This window comes from Eriocheir sinensis, chromosome 51, assembly GCF_024679095.1.
Source record: "Eriocheir sinensis breed Jianghai 21 chromosome 51, ASM2467909v1, whole genome shotgun sequence".
NCBI classification, from domain to species: Eukaryota; Metazoa; Arthropoda; class Malacostraca; order Decapoda; family Varunidae; genus Eriocheir; species Eriocheir sinensis.
This window is the reverse complement of record NC_066559.1, coordinates 6,775,257-6,793,602: the sequence shown is the minus strand read 5'-3', so window position 1 is coordinate 6,793,602 and position 18,346 is coordinate 6,775,257. Positions and strand designations below refer to the sequence as shown.

Here is an 18,346-nt window from a genome sequence, read left to right as displayed (position 1 = left end):
CTGAATGAATGAGTGAGGCAATCAACCAGTCAATTAATACACACACACACACACACACACACACACACACACACACACACACACACATTTATTATTATTATTATTATTATTATTATTATTATTATTATTATTATTATTATTATTATTATTATCATTATTATTACACACACACATTTGCTGAAAGGCCTGCCTGCTCTCAAGTCTTTATATAGTAATAATTTTCCGGTCTGTTGTTATCTGTTGTTCTCTCTCTCCTTCATGTGCGTCTTGACCACTGCCGTTACTTTAATTGTTTTTATCATGTTATCTACTTTTGTCTGTTCTTTTATCTATTTGCAGTTTGCTTCTACTGCTACCACCACCATCACCACCACTATTGCTACTACTACTACTACTACCACTACTACTACTACTACTACCACTACAACTGCTACTACTATTACTTCTGATACCTACTACTACTACTACTACTACTACTACTACTACTTTTACTGCACCACCACCGCCACCACCAACAATAACAACAACACCAACATCACCACCACCACCACCAACTACTACTACTACTGTTGCTGCTACTACTACCACCTACTACTGATACCACAACAACAACAACAATCAGGGAGTCGAACAGGATACAGAAAATTCGATGGTGAGGTTGCAAGTAAAGCGAATTGTTAAAGGAATAAGAATGTATTTTACAGAGGCATGAATTTATACATGGAGCATGGCAGATAGAGGTCGCTGAGGCACACGTGAAGGAAAGGAAAAGGTGGCCGAACAAGTAGTATGTCCTCTGAGAAATTTTGTTAAGTCGATCAAGAACAACTCCTGGTGAGACGTGGCGGCCGTCAACACCGACCGAGGCGAGGTGCAAGTCGTGCGGCAGCTCCTTGACCTACACTTCGAAGCCCTCGTTGCGGTGCTCTACGGTGCCATGGGTCATGTTGACGAAGACCAAGGAAAAGCCTCCATACCATGCTCAATCCACTCTGTAGGAGACAGCGTGGCCGGGGTTGTGCACCACCCGCAGCAGGGTAGCGTCTCTCACAGCGGCGGGGGCAGCGGCTGAGTAGGTGGCGGCAGCGGGGATATTCGTGTAGGCGGTGGCAGCAGGGAAGGGGTGGGAGAAGGCGAAAGGGTGGGAGTAGGCGAAGGGGTGGGAGTAGGCCAGGGGAGAAGAGAAGGCGTACGAGAAGCTGAGAGGAGAGACGTAGGGGAATGTGTCGGCAGGGGTCACGACTGATCGCTTCTTGCGGGTGTCCGGGGCAGCTTCGGCGGAGGCGGCGGCCTCATCATAAGCCTTCCTGAAGGCAGCCTTGGCGGCTACGACCTCAGCGGTGTCCTGGACGGGCTCGGGTCCGACATGGGCGGGTGCCTCGGGAGCTGCAGGGGCCACCGGCAGGTTGGTGCCGGCCACGCGGAAGCCCAGGGCGTCGGCCACGTAGTGCTGGGTCTGCAGCTTGCCCTCAGAGTCCACGTAGTTGTAGGAGCCGCGCACTACTCCATAGGCGTCGCGGGTCTCGGCGCGGGAGGAGGGGCCGCCGGCGTAGCCGAAGGAGTACTGTCCAAGTTCGTCCTGGGCGTGGTACTGGGATTGGATGGGAGTCACAGGGGCCACAGAGGCCACGGGGGCTACATTGTATGTTACAGGAGCCAAACTGTAGGGTACTGGGTTATAGGCCACAGGGGCGGCGCCGAGATAGTTGTTGGGGAGGAAGCCGTAAACCCCAGGGTAGCCCAGATACTGGGCTCCATTGCAGGACACGGCCGCTGCCGCCAAACAGAAGAAAACCTGGAAGATGAATTATATCCCATGTATTCACTTTATGAGAAAACAATACAACTGTAAGATAGCTAAACAGCTTGAAGTCTGAAAACTGATATCCCCGACAAATGAGTGGGAGACACTCACCAGAGCGTTCATGTCGACCCACCGATGAGGAGCTGTCTGGCAAAGAAGCAGCCGGCCACTTCTTATATATCCAAGGCTCATCCTGACCCTCAGGATTACAGCTCACCGGAATACCAGTGGCAAGGGCGTGGCTCTTGAGGGCGGGTGTGTGGTCAAACAGCGTACATCCGTGTTATGTACTTACTCCAGCTGCCATTCTTTTTGCTCACTCTCCTTAACTGTGTTATCCTAGACTATCAGTCTGTGCGAGAAGCCGTTCTATTTTGTTAATGTTTCCTAGAAGTCTTGGTGACCAATTGAGGAAATAATTCCGGAAACGAATAAATCAGATCTTTCACGCAGACTTTTTGGTGCCCATGAGCAGGCGAAACAGAGACGCAACACTGAATGAATAACTGTGATATCAGTGACTTCTCAGAATACCTCGTCTGCAAATAGGAGGGAGTACATGTAGCCAGCAGTTGTCACGTGTCTTACCTACTAATACATACACATATTGATTACCATAATTGTCAGCCTTGACGCTGTAATCAGTCCCCATGGGTTTCCGCCAAGCGGCCCAGCCCTTTCTCCCCGCGGTCTGCTGTCGGTGACGCTCCACCCTCAGTCATTCCTCCGACTCTTCCTCTCCCTGCGTCGAGGCGGGAAGGCAACAGAGCAGCAAACAGAGGACATTAGGGAGGCGTGTATCAGATAACAGAGACTATATATATACAAAACTATATATTCATAATTATATGTGCACGTATTCATTTTACTGATCAGCAAGGGACTTTGAATTGTTTGCTCCAAAATTCATAAGCAAACCCCCTCCCCACCTCAGCTCAATTATATTTATGAAGTCTATGTACTATGCAAGTAAAATTTTTAATGCAGAAACAAATAATGGTTTCAAACAGAGATAAGTGCGTGAAAATTTATATCTGCATTGAATATTATAATTTCATACCTTCATATTTATCAGCTATCTGTGTGTGTGTGTGTGTGTGTGTGTGTGTGTGTGTGTGTGTTCATTATGGGACATGGGGAGGGAAGAGGGTAGGAGGGAGGGGGAGGAGGGGCAGGGTGAGGAAAGAAGGTAGGAGGGAGGGGGAGGAAGGGAAGGGTGAGGGAAGAGGGTAGTAGGGAGGGGGAGGGAAGAGCGTAGGAGGGAGGGGGAGGAAGGGGTAGGGAGGAGGGAGAGGGTGAGGAAGAGGGTAGGAGGGAGGAGGGGTGGGAAGAGGGTAGGAAGGAAGAGGGTAGGACGGAGGGGGTGGGAAGAGGGTAGGAGGGAGGGGGAGGAGGGGAAGGGTGAAGGAAGAGGGTAGGACGGAGGGGGACTACTGATTTGCATGGTCATCTCAGCCCAGCCTGCTTCCTGTCTCTCTCCACGTGTCCCTGACTTGGTTTCATCTTTGGTGATGCGTAAGAATAATTGCAATCAGCCCCGGACTCGAGGGTTTGCTAAATTGCTAAAACAATGGATAGCAGAGGCAGGAGCACGTGTCACCATATCATTTACCTTCTGTCGCGTGCTATCGCAGACTATTTTCAGTCACCCCAGAGTGGCCTAAGGTTAACCACATGCTGTCCTGAAGACCACCCATCAGCCCGGACTCTAGAAGAAGCTGTGCAAGTGAAATCAAGAATGAGCTCCAGGGGGGCAGCATGAGCCAAGAATAATGGTGCCACAATAAACAACTGCCTGCGCCATGACGGGTTTGGGCCGACCATCAGGCCCGTAAGGAATAGCCTACCGGCGCTATATAAGCCATATATTTAAAAAAAAAAAAAAAAAAAAAAAAAAAAACCCACGGTAATGCATGAATACCGTTGATCCTTTACCTCTCGCCGCGGAGGATTTGCCGGATCAATTGAAGAATCGCCCCCCCCCAGAGTTCCCAATTGAAGATTCGCCCCACCAGCTCTGCTCAACTGAAGAATCGTCCCCCTAACTAGAAATATCGGAAATTATATATTATATTGGGGTTATGCCATTTATTATGCATAATTTTATATTCTATATATTGCGTTATTTATAACTAATAGTTTTATTGTTATGTAAATGTATACTAAATGGGTGTGAGAATACACAGCATATGTGGAGCACTTTATTTTTTGCATTTTTCACACAGGGAAAAATGAATACACTGAATTTCAAATGCATTGGCAAAAAATCGGTAGCACCATATAAATTCCTGCAGATATGAGTGCAGAAAGTCGATGTTGTTTAAGCCAATTGATCACAGGCAAAGGATCCTCAGTCAGCAGAGGGAGCACGACAGGCTTGAATGTGTCACGGGCCATGTCGAACAATAGACAGAATACATGAACCCAGTGGTGCTAAAACTGATCACAAGTTGTGTCAGGTTAGTCAAAAATGTTAGGGTGAGGTTTTGATCCTCTGATGTCAGGTCCACCATTGAGGTGTTAAGGTAAGGTCAGGTCAACTGCTGAGGTTTTGATCCCCTGATGTCAGGTCTACCGGTGAGGTTTTGGCCGCCCGTTGTAGTCCTGTCATCAACTGAAGAATTGCCCCCCCAACTCTGCCCAACTGAAGAATCGCCCTACCAGAGCGGTCTGGGGGGGCAGTTGTTCAATAGATCCGATTTGCCCCACGGCACGGCGGCAGCACGCACAGGCATTGAGTGAGCCAGGCAGACGCGCTGCTGCTGTCTTTGTGGTAGCAGGCGAGGAAGGTGCTCTCTCTCTCTCTCTCTCTCTCTCTCTCTCTCTCTCTCTCTCTCTCTCTCACACACACACACACACACACACACGCACACCTCCGAGTCTCCGTAGCGCAAACACCTCTCCGTGGCGCAACTGGTTAGAGCGCTGCGCTGCCAGGCTTCACGGTCTGACAGGGCGGCGGTTCGACCCGCTCAGGCCGGATTCTTTCCGTTGACTAGGAGTGGTTACTGTCCCCCCTTGAGCAAGAGGGATGGGGTGTGTGGTGTGTGAGGTCCTGGCAGTACCCAGGGATCGACGATAAAGAGCACTTGCTCATGTAGGGAGTGTACCTGCTGGCGATTACGAGTCTGACACGTGATCAGGGCTTGGTGAATTACACACACACACACGCAAACACACACACATGCACACACACACACACACACACACACACACACACACACACACACACACACACACACACATACACAGTAGAGTGAGAGTGGTAGGGTGAGGACGTGCCGGCGTGAGCTCCTCGCTCCTTGGAACTGCTGAGTCGACAAAGACGGGCAGAACCAGAAGTCTGAGAGATTCCAGTTGTGTCTGTGAAGATTTTACAGGCGAGAAGTGGATTGCATGCTGTTTGTGTCCAAGGTGGTGTCATGTGAAGTGTGCTAATTTGACTGGAGTCAAGCAGGATAATGTACCTAAAATAAATTGGATTTGCACTCCATGTCTTCATAAAGCGTCTCTCGCTACCAACATTGTTGAAATTGGATAAATTCAAGCAAAAATTTTCTAAAGAAATGTCTGTGGTTAAAGATGAGGTTGAATCTCGGATGTCCAGTGTCAAGGATGAGTTGGGTGAGGTGGCAGGCGTGATTTGTGATGAGCAGGCAGAGTCGGGTCGCGCCAGTTTTGCTGACGTAGCCAGACGCAAGAGGAAGAAAAATCTCCTTGTCGTGAAGGCCTCTGATCAAGACAAAAAGGCTACTGAGTTGAAAAATAAAGTTTCCCAGGCATTACAAGGCATTCAGATTACTGATTCAAGATTCACGACTGGAGATAACATTGTTTTGAGCTTTGATGAGAACACAAGGCATGAAGCAGCTCAGAAATTGGAAAATGTAGAGCAAGTTAGCACAAAAAGTGTGGGAAAACTAAGGCCAATGATCATGATCTGCAATGTGCATAAGGAGGAGACCGGGGACAAGATAATAGAAACACTGTTAAACAGGAATGAGTTCCTACACTCGATTCCTGGAGTTGAGGGGAAAATTAAGAAGATTTTTAGCAAGCCTGATGCTGGTGGCATAATGCAATATATTTTGAAATGTGATCCAACCGTTAGAGTTGATTCATAATCATCATGACAAGATAAAACTAGAATGGGTAGTGTAGTGATGTTGCCTCTCTTTCTATCTTCTATCGATATTTCCACGCTGACTGCTCTTCTGAACTTGCTAACTGCATGCCTCCCCCCCTCCCGCGGCCCCGCTGCACACGACTTTCTACTCATGCTCATCCCTATACTGTCCAAACATCTTATGCAAGAGTTAACCAGCATCTTCACTCTTTCATCCCTCAAGCTGGTAAACTCTGGAACAATCTTCCTTCATCTGTATTTCCTTCTGCCAATGACTTGAACTCTTTCAAGAGGAGGGTATCAGGACACCTCTCCTCCCGAATTTGACCTTGCTTTTGGCCACCTCTTCTGATTCTTTTATGGGAGCAGCGATTAGCGGGCTTTTTTTTATTATTGTTTTTTTTTTTTTTTTGTTCCCTTGAGGTGCCTCCTTTGTTGTAAAAAAAAAAAAAAACCCCCCACTGTGAGAGATAAATACCATGCAATCATATGTTACCATTGTCAAAGATACGGCCATCTTGAGGCCAACTGCACTGCCAAGAACAATGGAAAAGCCCCAAAATGTTGCAAGTGTGCTGGTGATCATAAATTAAAAGATTGCTTCATGGCTGAGAAGAAATGCATAAATTGTGTGAGGTAAAAGAAGCTTGAAATCAACCACTCAGCGAATGACCAGTGTTGTGTAGTTCTTCAAACTGAAATTGAGAGAATTCGTAACATCATCGATCATGGCTATTAATTGGTGTTTGAGACTCGAAGATAAATTGTGTGTGATAAATGTTCAGTGAGTTGGAAATAATCGTTGGCCATTGAATTGTGATAATATAAAGAAAATATCAGATAAATGGAAAATGAAACAGTGGATATTTGTGATACTATAAAAGGAGATAATTTTTGATTAGCACGAACCAAAACATGGCCAAGTGACTATAATGATGCCATGTTTATTAAAAGGACATGAGTAGGTTATCCATGAAAGGAATTAAGACTCACTCACTCACTACGACATTCTGAATAAGTGCATCGAGGATTATTATTGAGGCTAACACCATTATTGTTGACGGCCCTTCAGAACGCTATGCTGCCCGTGGAGCGGGGCCTGAAACCTCATCAACGGTAAACGGTAACGGTAAACACACACACACACACACACACACACACACACACACACATACACAAACACAAACACACAGTGGTCAGAGCGTCTGCCTCACAACCAGAAGGACCGGGGTTCGATTCTCCGACCGGGTGAAGATAAGTTGGGTTTATCTTCTTTCACGTGTAGCCCCTGTTCACCTAGCAGTGAGTAGGTACGCGACGTAACGCAAAGAGATCTGACCTCGTTGTCGCGGTATGTTGTGTGTGAGTGGTCTCAGTCCTCCCCAAAGATCAGTCACTGAGCTCTGAGCTCCTTCCGTAGGGGAACGGCTGGCTGTCTCTCGAGAGACCCGCAGCAGACCAAGAGGTGAATTACACACACACACACACACACACACAGACACACACACACACACACACACACACACCTCCTGCTTGGGGTTCCTCCATCAACAAGACCCAGCAGCGCCAACTAGAGAGAGTGCAGAAGCGGGCTTGCAGACAGATTCTGGGCAGTTCTTACACCAACTACGAGAACGCACTCACCCAGCTGAATCTGCCCATCCTTCAGGGCCGATACCACATAAACCTAACCAAACTCGGGAAGTCCCTCCTCCGCAACCCCCGTCATAGAAACCTACTCCCACCCGCCCTCCCTCCCCCTACTAAACCCACAAGACACCACAATATTCTCGTCCCAATCTGAGATCGCATGGACAGATACCGGTTTAGCACTATACCGGCACTTGTAAAGCCCATAAATACCTCCACGATCACATGATCCCCCCCACCCCAACACACACACACACACACACACACACACACACACACACACACACACACACACACACACACACACCACCCTTCCTCACTCCCCCCATTACTCATCACATAAATCTCATTGTACTCTGTGTATTTTCAGCCTTATGGCTACCAACAAATGAATAAACCATTTATTATTATTATTATTATTATTATTATTATTACACACACAGACAAACTCACACACACAAATTCACACACAAAGACACACACACACACACACACACACACACACACACACACACACACACATAAACACACAACACACACACACTAAATAAATGACTCCACAAAATTCACTTTATAAATGTATCAAGGTTTCAGAATGTTGCAATATACCGAAAAATTATTGTTACCATCAGGGAGCTTCCGATATAAATATAGAACAGGAAAAGGGACGAGATGCCGAATAGCACTTCATACACCGCGGCGGCGACTATGGATCTGACACGTACACAACAAGCATCGGCAAAAGTTTCGTGTCACTCCGAGACTTGGTTATGCTATGAAAATGTTGGCTCGAAAAACAATTAAAAGACTTTGAACGTTACATCCACCTGAGGTAGCGTGGCACTAGAAAGCCGCTAGGCTTCTTGGGTGCTGGTCATCTAAAAATAGAACATGAGGAGGAAAGAAAGGCAAAAATTCTTGCATGCATTGTGGCGGTCACTATTCAGCGGACGCGTAGACAATATTAGAGCGGAAGACGTAAGGGACGTATCTGTTTGACTATGTTCAATGAAGGTTAGGACACAGCACATCCTCAGGTATGTCTGTTCCGCCGCCGCGGTGTACCTGGCGGCCACGCAGGTGTGCAGCAGCTTCCTTAAGGCCAGTGAAGCCGAGCGCCAGCCGGGGCGGGGCAGCACGGGGCCCGACACTCCGTCCTGCCGCGCCCTCTTCACCATCACAGACGTCGCCCGCCGCCAGGCAGCCAACGTCAGCCTCTTCATACACGACCTTCAAGGGTATTCGCCTCCTCACAAGCTCAGTGGAGACTGGAGGGCGCGGGAACCACCAGGTGCCGGCTTCGGCAGCTCCGCCGTGGCCGCTGGGGCGGTGCAACAGATGCTCCTGAAGGGAAATTCGCCGTCAGGAACGTCAACGGCAGACTACTCCCCGCTGGCCGGCCTCCTTCCCTCCGTGCTGGCCCGCGAGGCAGGGGGTGAGGGCAGCGCCCCGACGGTCACCACCACCACCACCACCAGGATCGGCGCCGCCGGTGGGCTGCTGCCCTACGTGCCGTGTCAAATAGCGACCTATGCTGACCCCGCCTCCGCCACCGCCTGCTTCAGGGAGAGGCTGAGAATGAATGACTCCTTATGGATCTTCTTCATGGGAGACTCCAAGATTAGATATCTCTTTTATGAGTTTCTCGCCAGAACAGACTATGAGCTCCACTACTTGGTCAAACTTACCGTAAGTATCAAAGACAATCGATTAATTATATTTGTTACAAAAAAACTGTTTTTATGCTGTATACTATGACAAAATGTTCACAAACTCTGAAGCAAACTTAAATCTGCACCAATTTCTTAAAACGTACAGTTTATCTCTTCTTATTCGTAGAACGGCAGCAGCTTCACCTTGCAGCAGAGCAAAGTCACGAGTCTCCATATCGATAGAGAAGCTTCCAGCGTGGAGCTGCCTGGACTGCGTGTATCTTTCCAGTAAGTGTTGTGAGGTGCAGGACACCAGGTGAAGAGCGCTGCTCAGTAAGACTCTCCCGGAACTTTGATCCTGCGGCAATACCCTGGGGTCTTAAGGTTCGCTTGGGTGGTTCGACAAATGTTACAGCTATCTTAATGGAAGTCACGGAAGTATGACAAATGATAAAAATGATAACCATTTCAATTGGAGCAGTTCCATCCCTCGAAAAAAGATCCCAGATTATCTGGGAAGCATTATATGGTACAGAAAACTGGGTCTGCTATAAAAAGAATGTTTTGCTCATCTCAGTGTAATTCAAATCAAAGTTAAGAATATTGAGAACATTTTTCTTCAATAATCTTTGACACATGCGGTATTATGATAAATGAAATTATGAACCTTCATCAATCAATATACCCAACGTCTCTTTCAAACTCTCAGTCACGGTGTTTAAAGTAACCTTTAGGCAACTATGTTTTACGCGGTCATCCATTATCTCTGTCTGTGAACTATATCTTGCTAATATCCTTGACTTTTAAGAACGCAAGAAGATAAAGAGTCTGAAAGGGGCCGGTAGGCCTATGCAAGTCAGCTCCTGTGAACCTATCCCAACCTGACACCACAATCCATGAATTTATCTAAGCCTTTTAGGAACGTACCTATCGTATTGGCATTCACCACATGACTGCCAAGCCTGTTCTATTCATCTACCACTCTGTTGGTAAAACAACTCTTACCTATGTCCTTGTTGAATCTGAATTCATCCATTTTAAACCCATTACTACGTGTCCAACCCGGTTCTCTTATCATCAGGACCTTATTTATATCACCTTTATTAGGGTCCTTCATTCATTTATAAACCTCGATTAAGTTTCCTCGCACCGTTCGCCTTTCTAGAGAATGCAAGTTCATTTGTTTAAGTCTTTCCTCATATGGCAAGTTTCTAAACTCGCGAATCATCTTTGTCATCCTCATCTGTAACGATTCAAACATTTTGATATCCATTTTATACTTAGGTGAATAGAACTGAACCGCATAATCGATATGAGGTGTTACTAATGATAATTATAGCTTGAGGATGACTTCAACGCTTCTATTGCTTACGCTCCTTGAAAAGAATCCCAGTACCCTATTTGCACGATTTCTAGCCTGATTGCATTGTGCCCTTGGACGGAGATCAGAGCTCACTGAGACCACAAAGTCCTTTTGACACCTGGACCTGCTTGGGGGAATGTCAGTTCAGCAATAATTAAGTGGAGAATTATTCTTGCCTACACTCAGAGTACTGCTTTTCATGACACTGAACTCCATCTGTCACTTCCCCGCCCAATCATACAATCAGTCTAGTTCATCCAGGAAAACACTAGCGTATTGATCCGACTCAATTACTCTGCCGATCTTTGTGCTACTCGCAAATTAAGTGACATCACTACTAACTTCTGTTTCTATACCATTGATTTTAAATGATAAACAGCAGTGGACCTAATACCGAGCCCTGTGAAGCCCCACCGTAACACATTCCCGGTCAGATTTTTTACCAGTGATATGCACTTTTTGCCTCCTATTGCTAAGCCACGCTGTGATCCAGTTCAAAACTTTCTCATCTACTCTGTGAGCCTGTACGTTAAGCAACAGCCTTTGGTGAGGAACTTTGTCGAACGCTTTACTATAATCAAGATATAATATATCATAGTTTTCATCTCTATCGAATGCCTCAGTTATTTTATTGTAGAGGGACAACAGACCTACCCTTCGTGAACATATGCTCTGAGGCGTGAATCAAGCTATGTCTCTCTAGAATATCTAGATGATCCCGAATGCTCCTTGCTATTACCAACTCCGGTATCTTTCCTATAAATGATGTTAAGCTAATTGGGCGATAATAAGAAGTAGCTGGCCTGTCCCTCTTTTTGAATATCGGCATAGCATCAACTACTTTCCATAGGCTGGGCACATAGCAAGAATTTACCGACATCTTAAAAAATATCAGATAGTGAGCAACTGAGAACCTCCTTGCATTCTTTCAGAACTCGTGGAAATATTTTGTCAGGGCCAGGCTACTTATTTTTCTTTAACTAATCTATCTCATCCTGGACTACCTGCATGGTTATAATTATATCCCTCAACTTGTCGCCATCTCCGCCTTCATATACCTGAAGCCTCTCCGGGATGGTCGCTAGATCCTCCTGTGTGAAGATTGAGAGAAAATAGTCGTTAAACTTTGTACTCATATTTTCGCAATTTTTCACGAACTAGCCTGTGTTTGCTTTCAGCGGTCCAATTCTCTACCTTGTTTTTGTCCTATACATACATCTTAAAGAAGCCCTTTGGATCACTTTTTGCCTCTCTCAAATCTCATAGTTCTTTTTTGCTTCGCGAGTGTTTTTCTTTACCTTGGCTAATTCAGCATACCTACCCCTGAGGTGTGTTTCACTATTCTTTATTTTCTTATAAATTCCCTTCTTTAAGCCTACGTGTCATCCACTCAGCATCATTGTTTTCCTTCCTAAGTGTTCGCTGAGGTATATGCTACCTCTGCCTCTACAATTTCTTTAACTAAATTATTAGTCTACTCTAAGATGTCAGCCCCTCTGGTAGGTTCAGTAACTATCTGCTTGAAAAAATGATCTTGTAGAACTTTAAATATATCCTAGGATTCTAGATCACCCACCACGCCTTCCAAGTCTATATTCATATACTGAAATCACCTATTATGCAGACATTTTTGTTCTTGTTCGCCTTGGCAATCTCTTGTAATATACCCGTGTCCTGCCTGCTAAGGTTAGGTAGTCTGTAATGAACCCCAAGAGTTAGTTCGTATTTTCCGTTATGGACGAACACTCAAACTGATTCTGAGTCGACATTTGTCTGAAGTGAAGTGTTAGCGGAACATTCAAGTGTGTCTTTAACATACAGTGCAGCCCCTCCTCCCTTTCTTCCCTTCCTATCTTAATGAAACATCTGGTAACTAGTTATTTTAAATTCCGGCTTGAACTTTTTGTTTGTAATACCTATCCAAGTATCTGTCGAAATTCCCTACGCATGCTTTCCCCCTCATAAAATCTATCTTATTTCCGAGGCACCTACTGTTGGTGTGATAAACCTTCAGTCGATCCTTTGCTTTACCCCTTCGATTAATTCGCAGCTGCCAGGTTGGATTCTGCGTTGCGGCCACATGTATTGTCCTTCCCCCCTCGCCTGTCATAAGACATCTGACTTTTTACTTGTCGGGTCACATCTCACCACTAACGGGCTGGGCTGGGGCCAACCAACAGACCCCATCTAGAAAACCTACCAGCGCTATAGGCAAGGACGTAAAATAAATAAATAAATGAATAAAACTAATCTTTCACAAGGACCTCACCCAGGAAGTCACTCATATATTCCTTTTAGGAATACCAATAAATGAGGTGCAACTTTTCTACGTAAAAGAACCAGAACTGCACGAAACAAGGCAAGGGAAGTCAATCTCTTTTGAAAGACTTTGACTTTGACAACAAATTTTCTTGAAGGATGGTTCTAGAAACATATGTAAACTTTGACGCCGATTCGGTTTTTAGCGTTGAATGATGCCATTGTGTCTTGGCCGGGCCTAACACTGCGCACGCCTCGCTTTAATTCCTTGAGGCAAGAAAACAATAATGAAGAACTTATCGCCAAAATAGAATTAGAGCTGATAATACCAAACAGGGCTTATGGCTTCATAATAATAACACAAATATACATTCACTGCAAAGCGGTGAAAATGATTGAAGAGAACTATTTAAAGCGTAAAAATAAAACATGGCAAAATATCTTAATTATTGTTTCTAAGCAGAGCAAATGTAGGCGCGACCAGTCAAAGAAGGTTACAGCCATGAATAAGACGTGATACAAACAAACAATGTACAAAGAATGAACACGAGCAACAAAAGCAGTAGCATTAATGCTTTACATTTTTTTTTGTCATGATGAGAATACAGTTTTCTTTCCCCTGCTGTTTGTGCTGCACAGGTTCCGGACGTTCGAAAATCAATCCGTGGCAGATTTGAGGAGCAGCGCGGAGGTACAGCAGCTGGCGCGGTGGGCGGCTGGGCTGGAGGCGCCGCCACACCTGCTGGTGCTGGGTAGGCTCTCACACGCTGCCGCACAACACACTCACACACTCATCATCTCTCCCTTATGACACTTGGTGTGTGTCTTACACGGTGCCTTCGTTGTTCGGCAACTATTGCAGTCATGTTACACAGAAAGTCTTACACGGCGCCTTCGTTGTTCGGCAACTATTGCAGTCATGTTGCACAGACAGGACACTAGAGGCCCTTTGCTGGATGACTAAAAACGCCATCACCCTTACAACCACTTTACAAGTTGCCTGGGACACCGGAAGTCTGGCAGACGCTACTGGCTAACACTTGATGTTTTCTCAGTCAGGATGTTGAATGTTTACATTGTTGTGGGGTCAAATATGAAGCACATTCCACAGAAAGAGTTAAGAGAAGGATGGAGAAGAAATAAACAACATTTCTTAGGGAGGAAAAGGACACCAAAAGCCTAGTAATAAAAGGACAACTGAAAGGGTGATTAAAGAGTTCGGACAGATAATAGATCTCGTGTGAATAATGTTTCCACTTGCCTCCGTCGCTGCTTCATAGATCCTTCTGAAAACCTAAGTTTGAGCCCAAAGACCAGCAGGAGCCCCTACAGTCCGTCTCCTCCACCCTCAGGCTACTCGTCGTGGATGCTTCGGAGGATGACTTTCGAGAACGGTCCGCTCCTGCATGATGCACTCGACTTCCTTAAGGACATGCATAAGGTGGTGGTGCCTCTTCTGCAGCAGGTGTGACAACCTTGACGAACAACAAATGCTTTTCTATTTTTATTATATCTGCAATGCATGAATCTTTTATTTTATGCCAAAGTAAAAAAATAGACATTATTATATATATATATATATATATATATATATATATATATATATATATATATATATATATATATATATATATATATATATATATATATATATATATATATATATATATATATATATATATATATATATATATATATATATATATATATATATATATATATATATATATATATATATATATATATATATATATATATATATATATATATATATATATATATATATATATATATATATATATATATATATATATATATATATACACATATATATAGTTGATATAAAACTTTCAGGTTGGTCAGCGAACTCGAGTGGTCGTAACGTCCCAGAGCAGGTACAAGAATCACGCAGCTGTTGGAAAGAGAGCGATGAGAGAAGGCTTTCTTGCGGACTCAAACTTTGACTGGAGCGAGGCAGCGTTCATGAACTATCTGCGGCGACTTCATCGACAGCTTGCACAACCTTCACCGCCTCATGCATCCTCTGCGAGGATCACGAAGGAGCGAGGGAGACGCCGCGGCGCAGGGCCCCGAGACCACCTGGTGCCCGGGCCGGAAGACGGCGGAGTGTGGTGGTGGGACACGATTCTGCCGCTGAGCCTGGCGGAGAACAGCGAGTGTGAGGAGCTGTTCCTCAGTGGCCTGGCACATCACTCTTTGTACACCAGCGCTTTCCTCAGGTGTTACGACGACAACCACGTGGGCACCGTCACCCTGGGAGACCAGGTCACGATGCTGCTCAACCTGGCGTGCAACTCCGTGCTGGGGGTACACGAGGGGATGTGCTGTGGCTAACGTGAGGGAATCAGCGGGGAGGCTTCGAGATCTGTGCTGTGCCTGATGCGAGGGACGCAGCAGGGAAGCCTCGAGGGGCTGTGTTGTGGCTAACGAGAGGGACACAGCAGGGAGGCCTGGAGGGGCTGTGTTGTGGGTAACGAGGACACAGCAGGGAGGCCTGGAGGGGCTGTGTTGTGGCTACCGAGAGGGACACAGCAGGGAGGCCTGGATGGGCTGTGTTGTGGCTAACGCGAGGGACACAGCAGGGAGGCCTCGAGGGGCTGTGTTGTGGCTAACGCGAGGGACACAGCAGGGAGGCCTCGAGGGGCTGTGCTGTGGCTAACGCGAGGGACACAGCAGGGAGGCCTCGAGGGGCTGTGCTGTGGCTAACGCGAGGGACACAGCAGGGAGGCCTCGAGGGGTTGTGCTGTGGCTAACGCGAGGGACGCAGCAGGGAGGCCTCGAGGGGCTGTGCTGAGACTGAGATATAAATAGTTAGATAGATAGATAAATGGATGGACGGAGACATAAAAAGATAAACTGATAAAAAGTTGGATGTCTGGCTGCTGGACTATTTGATAAAGACATATGAATACCTTGGAAAGCTGGCAGGTCAGTGGTCAGCGCAGGGAAGTTTGGAACGGTGAACCTGCGTCGACGTCAGACTACTCTCAACCATCGCCAAATGCCTGAAGATCGCAGTTTGTCCATGTTTTGTATGTCTACCTTTTCTTTGTCTTTAATTCCTTCTAGTTGATCGACTGGGTCAAACATGAGCCGAGCAGCAAGAAGAATATACATAATGAGGAACAAATCGGCCTGTGCCGAAAAACAGGCGGACGCGCAGGTCCACACGACAGAACAACACACAGAGGGAAGCCACCAAACAACGAAAGGACGCGGTGATTCCCAAACGGTTCCTTTTCTTGAATTTTCGTGTTCTGTATAATTAAGATTTTCACAAATAAAATTTATAAAATAAATATATGGGACATATTTTGTATAGTAAGACAAAAAATCGTTATATTAGTCAGTTCCTCCAAAAATATAAGTAAAGGTAAAATGAAAAAAAGGAAATATTGCTATATTTATAAAATGAAAAAAGGAAAGATGCAAAATTTAATGAAGAAAGGTTACACACACACACACACACACACACACACACACACACACACACACAAGACCGTATTGGCTATCAGTTCGCCTCCTCGGCGCTAGATGGCCCAGGTGTGCGTTTCTTTGGGAACTTGAGAAGAGCTGAATCTCTCCTGCCGAAGACGCGGGATCCGAGGCAGTGTGATCCTTGGTGACTCAAAAGGTTACACGTCATGCTGGTGCAGGAACGAGGCTTGGCTGGCTGGCGGACGGGTCACGTGCACAGGACAACTACTGCGGACTCTTCGACACGGAAAAAGGGTAAGTGGGCAGGCACGCAGCACCCTCTCCACGTGGTGCTAAGAAGGAGACATCTCGCGTGACTGCCCAGGCCGGTGGCCAAGGGCTCAGAAGAGTGAGCGAGGGCGAGAGAGCTCGCAACCTCGGGTCAAGAAGAGACATCTTGTGGCGGGTGGGCGAAGTCCTAAATCCCGCCCCAACGCACGAGAAATACAGCAATGAAAGGCCCTCGTCTCTTCACCGGACTCTGGGACAACATAACATCGGCTGGACGGTTAATATATATATATATATATATATATATATATATATATATATATATATATATATATATATATATATATATATATATATATATATATATATATATAAAGTCTGCTCACTTAAGCTAGATTCCTGGCGCCTAGGCAGGTTGGTAAGCTTGCAGCTGATTGGCTGCTCCGCTTCCCCGCTAACACTCATGTCGGACCACATCTTGCATGTTCGAATGAGACATGTTTCTTTATTATATGCTATAGCTCACCTCATATACGAGCTAGCCAGTTTTGGTTGACACCATCAGACTCAGCAGTGACTGTAGAATCAAGATGTATTTTAAAAGCTCGACAAAACAAATAAGAAAATGGTATTATGATGAGTTGAACCGTGAAGATGTTAAAAAAATGTTTATAACATGTTTTATTTATGCTCACTGTTTTCAACAGTTGTTCATTGACTGCAGAAATATATTATTACATTAAGTAGGAAAATTTCTCGTGAACACGATAGTGTGATCAGAATGCAGTTAAAGCTCTACGTATTGAAAACACAGAGTTATTTATAGCAACATTTCACTCGCCCCAACCATCACGGCGCGCGAGACACCCTGTATGATGATGTTAAAAAAATGAGTGTCGCGCGCGCCATGATGGTTGGGGCAGCTGCAAGCTTACCAACCTGCCTAGGCGCCAGGAATCTAGCTTAAGTGAACAGACTATAGTAACACAAGTCAGCACGCAATCCTAGAAGCTAAGTGAACGCAAAGATCAATCCCACGGCTCAAATGATAAAGTTACTCTTCTCTGTGGTGAAGTTGTCGCTGGCAGCACTGCTTTGCGGGCGGCGCCCAGCTAGCGCGGGAACTGCAACAGAGGTCACTCCTCTTCGCGACACTCTGAATAAAATGCCGTTGCAAGCTTGTAGCAATAGGAAGTGAGACATCAGTAGGAAATGGGACCTCGTTGTGCGCATGCGTGGCTAGATACTTACGAAGTACGAACACACACATATACTCGCTCGCTCTCTCGTGGTGGTGGGTGGCTCTCCTTAGAGAAATAAGGGGACCAGATAGGAAAAATTGAGCTAGTAAGTACATTATTTTTTATATATTTTTGTTATAACTATTTACTTAGGTAATTCTAGGTTACAATGTATAAATAAGGCATGTACATTAACATATGTGTACATCAAATCCTTAATAATCTCTCATAATGGAGAAATAAGAGGAAACATGGATCTAGGCTGTGAAACTTGGCTGGAGTCACATTCGATGTGCTCCTTTTATTGTACGTGCCGTGCTGGGTTGTTACAATATATCCCAAGCTTTATGAAGGAAAATACCTGAAAAGATCCAAGCAGAAGCTAGGTGTGACTTTAGTAGTTGTTAACCAGCTTAGAAATATGTAAAAAGTGTCGATCGGCCCACCACTAACACCCGCCTTCTTTCAGGGTTTTGCCAAAGATCTATAGAATTTTTGTCTAATATTATTACCACATCATAT

General features: G+C 45.5%; 2 protein-coding genes across 2 annotated transcripts; one reads left to right on the top strand and one right to left on the bottom strand.

Moving 5' to 3' along the window:
* Window positions 1–674: 674 nt before the first annotated feature.
* On the bottom strand, window positions 675–2,063 carry LOC126982613 (uncharacterized). The gene is made up of 2 exons (XM_050834807.1): window positions 1,916–2,063; window positions 675–1,795 (listed from the first exon to the last, which is right to left on the bottom strand). The coding sequence occupies exons 1-2, from the start codon at window positions 1,994–1,996 to the stop codon at window positions 983–985; spliced, it is 894 nt and encodes a 297-aa protein (XP_050690764.1). The 5' UTR covers window positions 1,997–2,063; the 3' UTR covers window positions 675–982.
* Window positions 2,064–8,134: 6,071 nt separating this feature from the next.
* LOC126982606 (uncharacterized) lies at window positions 8,135–16,122 on the top strand. Its single transcript, XM_050834797.1, has 5 exons — window positions 8,135–9,269; window positions 9,420–9,520; window positions 13,494–13,606; window positions 14,207–14,319; window positions 14,709–16,122. Exons 1-5 carry the CDS (start codon window positions 8,589–8,591, stop codon window positions 15,207–15,209), a joined length of 1,509 nt encoding a protein of 502 aa, XP_050690754.1. The 5' UTR covers window positions 8,135–8,588; the 3' UTR covers window positions 15,210–16,122.
* The last annotated feature ends 2,224 nt before the right edge of the window (window positions 16,123–18,346 follow it).